General features: G+C 42.3%; 1 protein-coding gene across 12 annotated transcripts in view; it reads right to left on the bottom strand.

The window, feature by feature from the left end:
- The window catches only part of DNM3 (dynamin 3), a 563955-nt gene that overhangs the window by 20108 nt on the left and 529939 nt on the right, over nt 1-13908 (bottom strand). For 5 of the 12 annotated variants that reach the window (XM_047840082.1, XM_047840084.1, XM_047840089.1 and 2 more), the window contains 2 exons: nt 10901-11127; nt 9992-10231 (listed from right to left, as the gene is read on the bottom strand). In XM_047840082.1, the coding sequence (XP_047696038.1) occupies nt 9992-10231; nt 10901-11127 (467 nt within the window). The other 7 variants (XM_047840078.1, XM_047840079.1, XM_047840080.1 and 4 more) reach the window with 3 other exon arrangements.

Raw genomic sequence — 13908 nt, 5'->3', positions numbered from 1 at the left:
GAAGATATAATATATATTTCCATTATCTTAGAAGGGATCAAAAGAGTTAGTTTGTTCCTCCACACTCCTACAGAACGTTAGGCCAAGGGATCTCAAAGCCACTCTGTTCTCACTCACAGAAAACTGTTTTGGATAATGTTGTACGTGGATGAGGCCAAAGAACCAGAACATTTTCTTCTGATTATTACCTCATCCTGCTGGCTTGCCAAACACTAGAAGCTAGAAGGCAGGTGTCCGACATAAGTAACTAAAGGAAGACTGTCCTGTTGGATGTAGGGCTCACCTGAGGGACAAGGGAACTCAGGATTGGGGTACAAAGCAAGAGTGCAATGAGAATGCAGCAAAGAGAAAGGTTCTAAGACCTCGCTTTTCTGATTTAATATTGCTTTCTCAACTGGAGACAGTGGTCAGTGCTACCTTCATTGTTCTGGCTTCATATTTTTACCTCTCAAAATGCACGCTTAATAAGCAGCATGAACTCCGTAGGAAAAAGTATAGAAAAGCAAGCTTTACTCATAAAAAGAACAACACTTTAACTGAAAGCTGAACAGTCTATGGAGATTATGAAAGTATTTACAAGTTGCAAGGACTCCTTGTGACACTCACATTTTCTTTTTGCTCAACAGGGAAGGGGACTTTGGAACAGTACAGTAACAGTGGCTATTGGCACGAGTGCCCCATGTGTCGTTCAGTCACCTAGAAGATGGTGAATGAACAACATACATCAAATAGCTACATGTGGAGAAAAGGTCCTGGGTTGGAGGAGGCAAGTATGGTAAAAAAAAAAAAAGAAGGAAATTTATAAGATGCAGTCAATTATACACCAAAGTTTTAGGCAAAAAGGAGAGGCACTATTTCAACATGTCTATTCAAAGATACTGTGCTTTAAAATGAGTTTTCAAGTATTAAGATGGTAATGGGATAATTTAGAGTGTCTGGAATATTAAAAAAAATCAAGTAATCATATCAACATGCCTTGTTACAGATTCCTACACTGAACAATAGGGCATTTAAGTAAGTTAATCAGTGTCTAATGATGAGTCACAGGGATTTTTGTGGTCCATTAGTTTCAGTCCTGAGTACTCTGACACTGCTATTGACGAGCTAAAACTAGACGTTTGCTTTCTTTCAAATAATATGTGTAGCATGGGTTTTATTTTGACCTTAGACTCAGATATGTGGAGGGAAATTACTGTGGTGGTTTCTCTAGTTAACACATTTACTAATGTTTCCTTAATTTTCCACCCCAAGAGGCAATAATTAAGGTAGAATTTGCCTCACATGAAGTTTTATTATTTTAGTTATTAAAATATTTTCCAACACTACCAAGAAGCAAAAAAGAAATTCTGGTTGTTTTAAAAATAAGTAGACATTTTCCTCAGGTTTTATAGCTTTTCCTCCGTGAATGGTGGTCTAAAGGTGGAGCAGTGTATAGACTTTCTGGCAAAGTCCCTTGAGCATGATGCTAAGGGTAGATTTATTTGAGGGAAAAATTTCATTCACTCTTAAAATTGGCTTTGAGAACAATCCTAATATAACCTTAAAAAAATACACATGGTACAGAATATATCTTATATAAGCATCCATGCCCAAGTGAAATAATTTCATTTTAGACTTTCTGGGCTGCAAAATACCTTTGAAAGTCTTTCTCATCTACTCTCACAAGAGGTCTCATTCTAGATCAATGTCATATATACTGACCAAAATAAATTTAGATAATGCTGCCTCATGGAAATCTGAAACCAAATATAGGTAATATTTACGTGGTGGAGATAACTGCTATATTTGACCATAAAATAAAATCACTTCCCAGATCATATTCAAAACCACCTGAAGCCTTCTTCTCACACAGTCTCACTTCCTCTTGGTTCTCAGACCTGCCACAGAAGCCTGGGGACTCTTGTGTGGCGGTGCGGCTACTTTGTGGTTATCCAGGTCTCGTTAGTCTCCCTCTCCACTGGGTTGTCAGCCCTTCCGCAAAGGAAGCAGGGGAGAAATGGAGTTTATTTCTGTTTATTTTTATTTAAAGTTTATTTGTTTACTTTGAGAGAGAGAGAGAGTGCACGGGGGCGGGGGGGGGGGGCGGGAAGGAGAGAGAAAGAAAGAGAGAGAGAGAGGGAGGGAATCCCAAGCAGGCTCTGCACTGTTAGTGCAGAGCTCAGTGTGGGGCTCCAACTCACGAACTGTGAGATCACGACCTCAGCTGAAATCAAGAGTCGGATGCTTAGCCAAATGAGCCACCCAGGTGCCCCGGGAATGGAGCTTATTTCTAAATTTTATATTAACTTGCACATTTACTGGGTTCCCAGTATTTACACTGTTTCCTAATTTTTGGTGTGAAACTAATTCCAATGGGGGAAAACATTGACTTGATGAAGGTTTGGAACTCTCCTTATGTCTGAGCAATTGAAGTAAGTCAAGAAGGCCCAGCCTTGACATTGACCATGAGTGATTGAGAATTTTGCCATTTGCCATTTTGATTAACCATTTTTTTTTTTCTGATCCTTGGATGGAATGTGTTCTCTCTACAGTTCATGTGAGCTGATCATTTTGGCTGGAACACTAGGAACACATTTCCTAGTGTTTATGGGAATCATTAAAAAAATAATTCCAGAAATTAGGGTACCCGCTATTTGTGGGTTTGCTTATCACGTGGCTCTGATGCCTAAAAAGCAGCCAGAAGGAAAAGAAAGTACCATACCATGATGAGGCTGCCTAAATACCTTGTGGCTTTAGACTTTGCCCTAGGTAGGAATTCTTCTATTTTTTAAAAAAAATTTTTTTTTTCAACTTTTATTTATTTTTGGGACCGAGAGAGACAGAGCATGAACGGGGGAGGGGCAGAGAGAGAGGGAGACACAGAATCGGAAACAGGCTCCAGGCTCTGAGCCATCAGCCCAGAGCCCGACGCGGGGCTCGAACTCACGGACCGCGAGATCATGACCTGGCTGAAGTCGGACGCTTAACCGACTGCGCCACCCAGGCGCCCCGGAATTCTTCTATTTTTGATCAGAGTTGCCAAGTGATCTCAGCTTCATCCACGTACAGGTAATAGGGCATTAATACACATACAGATTCTCTCAAGCCAATGCCCTCCCAACACTGTCCCCCTCCCCCCACACTTAAAAATACTGGCCAGACCAAAAGTGTAATATTCTTTTGGCAACAGCATTTAGTAAGCCAGATGGATTTCATTTGGCAACTAAAGGGTGTAAATACGTGTTTAGCTTCAGAGGTTCCCCCAGACAATGGTTACAGTATGTTGGCTCTGGTGAGCTAAAGGATTTCAGTGTTGGGCATTTAAAAATTCTGTGTTTAAGCAGCAATAAAGTTATGTCAGGCAGACAAAAGCCATCAAACCCTCAGCTAAGTCCTCAGCTCCCTTTCTCATACTGCTGGAGGTAAGCATTTAAGGCACATTCTGAGTGAAAGATGCAGTGTTTACAATTTCATGTTTAATTTCCTGGCTGTTTATCAGCTAAAGCAACTCTTGTAAGCTAAATTTCGCTTCTAGTCTTTCACAGTAGCTGATAAGTCAGAGGGGAGGAAGAAGCACCCGGCAGCTCAGAGCCATGAATTGTGGCTCTCTCACCTCTAAATTTTATCCGAGCAGCACACTCCGAGAATGAGCTGTTCGTGCTATGGATCTCTGAAGTCACTGAAAAACATGCCATCTAACCAGAACTGTCTGCATGTGAAGGATTTCCCTGGAAAATCACTCTTCTCTCACAGCGACGGAGACAAAAGAGGGCACGATGAAAGAGCAGTACTAGCTTGTGTGCGCCTGGCTGCCTACACCGGGTGCAGTTCGCTTTTCTTTCTCTTCTGCTCTGTTCTTTTCTTTTTTGAGCTGACATCAACTTGTATAGAGGAACATTCAGCAGATTCCAAACGGTGACAGTTTGCTGCCGACTGGCCACAGGAAGAATAATCATCATTTACTGTGCAGTTTTCACTGGTCAGTGGCTCTTGTGCCAGACTCCCGTCTTGGCTGTCTTCCTCTATCAATCAGGTGAAGCCCAGGGCAGGGCTGGGTATCTTGAAACTCAGAAGGGCTTTCCCTGCAATGGCTGAAGCTTAGCAATTTAGAACCCCAGAGAGAACAATGACAGAGCTATTTGCTATTATTTGTCATGGGATGTGGAAACAGTTGTATTCCGTTAACTTAATGCCAGTTACCACTGGGCTAACAGCGGCATATTGTTATATTTACCACTGCCTGCAGCCTGTCTGCATTTATGTTGCTTGTACTTAGTTTGATATAGATCCTTCCTTCTTTTCTTTTTTCTTCTATCCTCCTGCCACATCGGATGTTTGGAAAAGTAAGATAGGGGACACATCGAAAACAGAAAGGCAATCTGAAGTCCGCCTCGACACCTCTGCAAAACTCCCAGATTCTGACCTTCAGAACCCTTGCAGTTCTGTTCCCGGGCCTCACCTACACACGCTGCCCGTCATTCGCACTGTGGCAGGATGGAGATGTTTGTGTAAAGGAGACTCAAGTTTGCTAGACCCAAGAAGGAAACCACCAGACTAATTTTACCTTCACTTAAACCAGATTGAAACCAAGACTGAAGAATGAAAAACTTTGCCATTAACCATCGATTCACCTCAGTGCAATATTATGTTACGACCAGAATCGTTGTGGAATTTGAATGATTTTGATGGGATAGTTAATTGAGGGGCTTACATTAAATTGAATATTTTATTTAGTGAACAGTTTATGGCCGCATTTCTGTTTTCATTAAAATATATGAAGCATCATGACAACTCATGTTAAACCTGCAACAAATTATTAATTACATTTGGGATTTCAGTAACAAATTTTGTGACACAGCAGCCTCATGAAATGCATTAAGTATTAAGAATCAGAAAGAATACCTCAAAGTTGTTTCTATTCTTGGCATTTATACTTAAAAAAATTTTTTTTGCTTAACTTTTAAATCCAGTCGCTAAAAATAAAAACTGTTCCCTGAAAAATCAGACTACCTAATCATAAATTTATTTATTTGTTCTTTAAAGGGGAAGAACAGTAAGGAAGAAAAAGAAACGTCATGGCTGAAATCAGAAATCACAAGGCGAATTCATCATTTGTCCAAATGACACTCAGCTGCTAAGAGAAGTCATACTTTTAGAGGGCTCTTGAAGAGGGAGTAAATCAGGATGTTTCCAGGACATGATTGCGGGAGAGTCGGACACAGGCTAGTCCCCAAAGTCGCTTAATTGTCCATGTACCCTGAGCCCATGACTTCAATTCTCAGCAGCTTCATCCTTCATGGCACCAAACCTTCATGTTAGGGATGCAAAGACACACTTATAAGAATCGTGGGTTTGTCCTTACTCAAAATTTGGGGGACTGGCTGAAAAACAAAACAAAACAAAACAAAACAAGGAGACCTTATCCCTAAGTGAAAGGGGTTCTGTGTCAACTGTCAATTAAATCAACATATAAAATATGTAAAAGAGATATAGCACAGCAGGGTATCAACGTCAAATGTCTGAAACAAGATTAAATTGTAAAGAGAACCAAATGGCTTTTACTTCCTTAAAGAAAAGACCACGAGTGCAACAATTATCTCCTTGTGTAGAAGGATTTATGTATCTTTTGCCATGGTTGGTTTAGCAGTAAATTATGGAGAATGGGGGACCAGAAGGTGCCATGGCACAAGGGTGCCATGTCAAGTCGGGGGAAAGGAATAAGTCACGGAATGGGTCCGAGCGGGATACCCTGTGGCAGTGCTGATGCCCCTCCGGGGCTGCGCACGCAGAGCAGGGTGCCAGCTTCGCGATGGCACTCATCAGAGAGTCCTCTGATGGAGCGTTTCTTGGTTTCCATCTTGCGTTTCTGTCATGTGGAGGAGTTGGGGTAAAAGCCAAATCCTTTCCTATGATTCAGTTTTGCCATTTTTAAAAGACACCATCAGACTTGGTGACAAGGGTAGTTAAAAGAACATACTTCAGTTTTGCAATATATATTTTTTAAAGAGAGGATTGAGTGACGAGGCAAATGAAGTTTGCTTTTCCTTGGATAGAGACCCTTCCTCCCACCCTTATCCCCTTTTGACTGTTGCAAAATAGCTTAGTCCAAGGAGAGGGGAGAAGACAAATGAGTAAAACAATGCCAGAATCAGCTGTTGCCAGGAAAAACACGCTCTGCTTCAGTTAATTTGTTCTGTTAATGTCAAAGGCTGTGATTCCCAATTAACTAATTTTAAGAAGCTGTGACTGAAAATAGCTACATCAGCCCCAACGTTAGTATTTGATGAAGATTGGGATCTTCAAGTAAGAGAATAGGGCCCCTAAAGAGGTGGTGATGTCTGCTTAAGATCATCTTGCTAAACAAGAACACAACTGGCTGGGATTTTCAAACTGGGCTTTAGCCCCTTCAGAGGAGTTGAGTGGGGCGAGAGGGGAGGGGCACGTCAGATATTCTGGCGGTAGAAAATGTTCCACAAATCAGATTTGTGTACACTGAACTTACTAATGACAGAAGCATCCCTACTGGTGAGTCTCTTTGGGACAGAGATGCCCCCCAGCTCAGGTGGAAGTAATTAAAACAGGCATGTAGCTCGCAGTATTTCCAGCTTCCTCACCGAAAGCCTCCACGCACATAAACCAGAACAGCTTGAGCAGCTGAGAAAAGTGGGGCCAAAAATGACTCCACCCGCCTCTCTCCTTCCTCTTCCTTTACATTGGAATGGAAATATATAATAATTAAAAAAAAAAGCAGAACGCTCATGGTTTCTGTCCAACTGCAAGTGCTTTCATTACCTTTGAATAGGGTTAAAAGTATATATGCTCTTAAAAGTCAAAATCATAACTTGCTAATGAAGTTGCAAATTATCCAGAAGAAAGCTACGTGCAGGCACATGCCGAATGGCGGAATATTTTGCCTCTAAAAGTTCAGTTACTGCCTCTGTAATATTAATGCCCAACAGGGAGCCGGCGGGACATGGTTTGTACTGTCTTGTCACGTTACGAGTTTCTGGTTTCAGATAAAGGACGAGAAAGGGCCCTTAAGAAAGTAAAGAGCTAGGGAAAAAAAAATCAAACTTCCTTCTCGGAAAGCTAAGGGTTGTTTTCCTGGAGATGATGGATAATGGCATTTCATTTTTTTTTTAAGTTTTTAATAGAGAAAATGGAGGCAACTCATAGAGGGAAATCAGAATATATAAATAAACAGAACAAGGTGAAGTTTCAACAAGAGCTTCCTCAACTTTTTTCTTTCTTTTTCCATCTTTGTCGTCTCTTTTTCTCTTTCTTTCCTTTTTTTTTTTTTTTTTTGAAATCTTAAACCCCATTTCTGGCTTGCATTTGGTAGGATTCCTGCTCTGGCTTTTATTAAAAACAGACTTTATGTGGTCAGAATTCTTCATCTAAAGCTAAACTTTAATAGGCATAAGGATCCTGACAGAGTCTTTCTTGCTCCCTCTCAGGTGACCCCCCCCACCCCCCCAGAGGGGTTTCCCTCCCGTTGTGCTGAACTGGCGCTGAAACTTGAAGGCTCAGCACAAAAACCAACTTTCCTCTTTTACTCTGAACTCTCATTTCTGTTTTACATTTGAGACTCTTTTCAAGGCCAGGGCAAGTTAGATCTGGCTCCAAGCTGAGAATATTCTAGCAATTTTGAATAACATAACTGCTGTCCTATAAATTCCCCAACACAGATGCATTAAAGCTGGTGATTCCCTTCTCTAGCGCAAGCTACCAATTCCTGCCTGCTACCTTGTGCGCAGGAGCTTGGGAACACCAAGGGCGACTCCATCCCACTTAACAAACCGATTCAGCATTCAACAGAATCTCTGAAGGGTATTGGCAAGCCAGCTTATCTGAAACAAAGAGGTAAAAAAGCCAAGCAAGCAAACAAAGACATGCACGTTCGTTCCTGAGGAAAGGCACCGCCAGGTTGCTCTGGTTCCTTCTTACAGCAAAACAGACAAAATAGCCGACTCTTTATGGGACTCCTGTCTTCCCGCTCTCAACGCCCTTGCCCAGTGACGTCCATACCTTCCTGGCACAATGGCAGACACTTTCCCAGTCCATCTGAAGTTTCCTAAAACAGTAATTTAATCTGACTTGCAGTGAGACTCAACAATGATCTTTTTAATTTATTTTTTACATGGAAGGGAAAAATCTCTGAAATACCGTAGTGTAGTGGTTCTCAAGGGGAGGGGGATTTTACACCCCACTCCCCACTTCCCCAAACACGCTGGCAATGTTGCCATTTTTATAGTTGCAACTGGGGGGGAGGGGAGGAGTACGACTGACATCCACTGGGTAGAGGCTCCGATACTGCAAAACATACTGAAGTGCGTGGGACAGCCCCCCACAAGGAAAATGCCAGCAGTGCCGAGGTTGAGAAACCCTGGTATTGTGGTCAGGAGACTGGGCTCTGGAGTCAGACTGCTTGGGATTAAAGCCCAGCTCCATTCGGGTCTGGTTGAGCAGCCTTGGGCAAGTTGTTTAGAACTCTGTGCCTCATCTGTAAAGTGGATAATAACCTATCCTTTTGGGTTGCTGTGCGCACTAAACAAAAATGTACCTGCAAAGCACTTAGGACAGTGCCTAGCATACAGTGAGAGCACAATAAATATTAGCTATCACTTTTACTATTATTACTAGAAATTTAGCTGTGTTCCAAATGAGTTATAAACTGAACCTATTTTTAAGAAAAAAAAATAGGTTTGAGAGTACATATATCCTTTCTGATTGGGACCAAAGTGATGATAACCCTAACAACCACAGTGCCTTGCAGTTTATCAGGCTCTTTCAAACACCTCATTTCATATGACGTGGGCAACGACCTTGGTGAAATCGTTCCTCTTTCATGGATGGGGAACCCCTAGCTCAGAGTTTAATGAGTTGTGCGAGGTCTGTGACAAACAAGGTTTTCTGATTTCACATCCTCTGCCATTCCTGGTACACCACCCTTTGTTTACATGTTTAAGGTGCCCCTTCTCTTCATTTCACCCAAAAGTATGAAGATCAGAATAAATGTAAGGCCCGCAATCAGAGGGTGAGGTGACTCAGGCTTCGTGGGTCGGAGGAAGTCACTTCTGTTTTATGGTACATGCATAGTAAGGTTTTCCTTCATTAAGCATATAAATATTTTAATCCTCTGAATTGAATTAAAAAAAATTAAATTTCTGTATGGGCTAATGTTCTTTCCTTTGAAAATTTCTGATGTTGAGGACAAAACCTCCTAATTCCTTCTATTTTTAAAATCTCTAATTATACACATTGTACATATTTGACTGTAAACGCACAAAAGTGAGAATATAGCTTCAACTGTATACGTTTCAAGTTTCGTTTACTTATTCAGTATTTTGTTTCACAAGCCTGAAAAATCTGCTTACACATGCCAAGGTGTATTATTCAAATGTACAAAGTTCCATCTCATGTATGGTTAGTGACTGCACACAGCAATCATCATGTGTGCGTTAAAATTTCTATGCGTAGTTTAAAAAAAAAGTTGCAAACTAATCAGCCCAGTTTTTACTCAGGCTACATTAAAGTTAATAATATTGGGCTTAAGGGTTATAGTTCAGAGGGCAGATGGATAATATTCCTTGAAGTTAGTGGTTTTCTAGAACTCCTTTGGTAATAGAGAAGGCAAGGCCTTAGCTCCTGATACTCTCGGGACCTATGGCACACACAGCTTGCAATAACCCCGCCACAGCTCTTTCTTGCCTTTCAAAGTGCTCTCTCAGATTCTACGAACAGCTGCCCAAATGTCATTCATTTGGACCCAGTTTTCTGTAGTCTCATTAAGTGTGTGCCAGTTGGTAAAGGAGAGGTTTGGACCACATATTGGTTTTTAAATGGTGTCACAGTCTCCACCATTTGCCCATGATACCCTTCCCGGGTGAAAATCGCAAATGTGTAGGATAATATCTTTGCAAATTTCTTTTCCAAATAAACTCTGTCTGTCATGCTATGAGAAGAGAACCGAAGAGCACACACCGGCTCGTGCTGCGCGCAGAGCACTCACCTGGGGACACTGGGCGGGGCCCTGGTGGGCCGGGAGGGCACTTGCGGGGGCGCTCCGGACCAGTCGCTGCTGCTGCTGGGGAAGGGGGGCAGCGGGCCGGGCCGGAAGGGCACAGGGGGCGCCCCCGAGTGGGGTCCGGGAGAGGGAATGGCTGGCGCGGGCCCTCTGCCGGATGCGGGCCGCGTGAGGGGACCGCTCAGGGTCAGCCGCCTCTGGGTGGTGGGGCTCGGAGGGGGTGACCTGGGGAGAGACAGAGCAGTTTCTGTCTGAATTCATCTTTAAGAGAGTATTTTATAGCTTCCTGGTTGCTTTGTAAAAATTACACTTTGACTACTGGCTTGGTGGGAGGACTATGCCGCTCTTGAGCTTAGGGTTCTGGGTCGGATCCCCATGCTGGGTGTCGAGATTACTTTAAAAAAAAACTTAAAAAAAGAAAAGGTATACAAGGAGTCAATGGTGGAGAGGAGGTTCCCTCCTCCCAACCGTGCACTCTGTGGAGACAACCAGTAGCTGTTTCTTGTGTATCCTTTTCAAATACCTTCTATAATACAACACAATAAAATACAGTGCCATATAATGCAATGTTCTCTCTCTCTCTAAATTCCTTTTTTGTACATATTAGAACACAACATTCTACAACTTACTTTTTTTTTTTAAAGCTTCACGTTAATTTGACTATCTTTTCATTTCAGTGTAGAACTTATTCTTTTTAATGACCACATAACATTCCACTGTAGGGATGTTTTGTGCTTGTTTTTGAAGGGGGTTGGGAAAATCTGACCTCCTCTTTCACTCCTGGACTTACATTATCCTTTTTCTTCAGGTTCATATTGGTTTAGGGAAGCACACTCAGAAAATGATACCGGATGAGCTTGGCAGGCCTCTGGTGACATGGGGTCATTTTCCTACCTGCGGGAGTGCTGTATCCAGGAGTCATCCACAGGAGGCGGTGCAGGGGTGAAAGTGGTGGCGGTGTTGATGTCACCAATGATCACGAGGGCCTCTTTAAGGGCTTGGTACATTCGAAGCATCTCATCCCGGCGCTGCGCCTGTTCAGCAGATTCTTCCATCAGAGTGTTCTGGTCCTCCGAAGAATATAACTGTGCTAGGAGCTCCGAATTGATGAAATCTTTAACCTGTCAGGTCACCACAGAAAAATAAAAATGGGAACACACGTGCGGTCAGATGGCACAAACTGGCTCAGAGGCTGTGGACAAAGTCTACAACAGCCCACTCTGGGAAAAGGTGCATGATGCGTGAGGTATGCAAGATGTACAGTGTGTATGCATCTATTTACTCCTAGTTTCCTCCTGCCCTCCTAGTTCTCAGCACCAGTGCAGGAACAGTTTTTCCCTCTGTCTCATGGCTGTGGACTAAAGGAAAACCTACATTAGTTGAAAAGAGGGCTAAACCCTGCCATCGCCAGAGCAGGGCCTGTTGGCTACGTAAGCATTTCCACTATGTTGTCTGAGGCTGCTTGGCTTAGAGACGAGGCAGGTACCAGGAGGGAAGAAGCAGTGTTTTCAGCAGAAAACACTGATGTAAGAAACCTATATAATAACACAAGCCATCCACTCCTTGGTATTCCTAGCTCTTACCAAAATCACTGAAACACTAGCAAGATCCCAGGATGCAATGTCATCTCAAAAGTGGAATTAGTACCAATAAGTGAATTTTTATTAAACACAGAAGCTTATATAATTATGCAAGTTGATTTACCAAAAAAAAGTGAGAGTCTCTGCTTTCTAGAAGTTTCCAATAGAAGCTACTTAACAGTAATGAGAACTGGCATGAGTTTCCATAGTTAGCAGATACATGAAAAAAGACTTAAGTACCAACAATACGTATGAGTCTTAGGGGAGTGGCATTTTGTAGCAGAACGAGAATGGAGAGGATGCATATACTGCACAACACTGAGGGAGAGAGCACTGGCCGCCATATTTCTTCAAGTCTAAGATACCAGTAATTTGAAGACACCATAATTTTCTGGGCCACAAAGAGAACACACCATCAAGTAAACTATGACAGAATGCCAAGATGCCATTGAGTGTGGCATGCATCTTCGGCGTCAGAAATATTAAATGTGAAGTGAATGTGAGGACCAGTGGAATATGGTGTATCCCAAGTGCCTTCAGAAGTCTTCTGATTTAATTCTCACCACACACTTAGGAAATGTATTATGATCCCAATTTTTTTAATGTTTATTTATTTCTGAGACAGAGAGAGACAGAGAGAGAGCGAGCGCACGAGCAGGGAGGGCAGAGAGAGGGAGAGAGAGAATCCCAAGCAGGCTCACGCCTGTCAGCACAGAGCCTGATATGGGGCTCGAACTCACCAACTGTGAGATCATGACCTGAGCTGAAATCAAGAGCTGGACGCTCAACTGACTGAGCCACCCAGGGGCCCCTATGATCCCAATTTTACAGATAAAGCAATTGAAGTTCAGAGTTTAAGTACGTTGCCCAAAATCACATAACATTAGGTTGAATCCCAAATCTTTTGACTCAAGGTCTGGTGCTCTTTCCATTACCCTCTTCCCCACTTTGAGTGCTTAGAAAAGACAATTTGGGGGGTGCCTGGGTGGCACAGTCGGTTGGGCGTCTGACTTCAGCTCAGGTTGTGATTTCATGGTTCATGAGTTTGGGCCCCGAGTCGGCCTCTGTGCTGACAGCTCAGAGCCTGGAGCCTGCTTCGGATTCTGTGTCCCCCTCTCTCTGTGTCCTGCCCCCACTCACACTCTGTCTCTCTTTCTCAAAAATAAAGATTAAAAAAAATTAAAAAAAAAAAGAAAAGACAATTTATGTTTAAGCATCATTATTTTAGAGTGGCAAGGAAGTATGCTAATTGACTTAAGCCTAGAAAAATAAACCAACCTGGATTTTTCAGTTTCTCTGTTAAATGAAACTAACCCTTATCTAGAGTCACTGGGTCTTTCTAAGAAAGAGCAAAGGCCAGTATATTTAATTGTTACAAATTCAGGCAGACAATGGAATAGCTGTCAGATGCTCGAAATTCCTGGGTTGTGGTTAAATACATAACCAAGAGATAAGAGTCTAAAACACATAGCTTTATTATTTTTTAAAGGTATCAAACTATGTAAATAGTTTAGAAAATTCAGGTAAATCACAGCTTCACTGTGGTGAAATAAAAAGTATTCTTTGCACATATTTTGTAAACCAAGAGTGACTCAAATATGGAAGTAATCTAGTAGACAGGATGTATTTGGACAACTGTCTAGTAGGGTAGGTTTATGTGTGATAGTTGTGGAAGGTAAATGTGGCCAGGTCACCTAGGGCCAGATGTGAAAGCCTTGAATGCCAAGGAAAACTATTTGAACCTTATCCACTTGGTAATGGGAAGCCACGGAAGACTTGTAAGCAAGTAAGTGAAATGATAAAAGAGAGATTAGGGAAATTAGTCTGTGATTGGAAAAGAATTTGTAAGGGTGGTAACAGCGATAAAGAAATCTGTTATAAGACTAATAGATCATTTATGAGATGGTGAGGGTTTAATCTAGCAAGATTGCAGTGGAATAGAAAAGATGGGCACAGCTAAATTACATTATAAAGGAGAAGCCAACTGGACTTGGTGCTGTTTTGATGTGACAGGGCAAGAACGAAAGGAACAAGGACACCTCAACCACTGAGGTTTGGGTGAGTCGAAGAGCAGAAAATCAAAAGTCAGGAAGGAAAGTTAGACTTTGAGGAAAGACAGTAAAGTTAGCTTCGGGAATATTTCATTCCCCCTTTTTTGGAGAATTATTCACTTTTCAGCACACTTGCAGGAGTCCCAAGGAGTACCCCAGGGGTCAGGGACATTCACACAAATCTTCCACGGCTGGGTGTGTGTGTGCACTCAGATACATGGCGCAGCTCAGAACTCAAAACCAGACAATTTTCCTGGCATTGAACAGCAGT

The sequence above is a fragment of the Prionailurus viverrinus genome, chromosome F1 (assembly GCF_022837055.1).
Source record: "Prionailurus viverrinus isolate Anna chromosome F1, UM_Priviv_1.0, whole genome shotgun sequence".
NCBI lineage: Eukaryota > Metazoa > Chordata > Mammalia > Carnivora > Felidae > Prionailurus > Prionailurus viverrinus.
The sequence above is the reverse complement of the archived record's forward strand: the minus strand, read 5'-3'. Positions and strand labels throughout refer to the sequence as shown.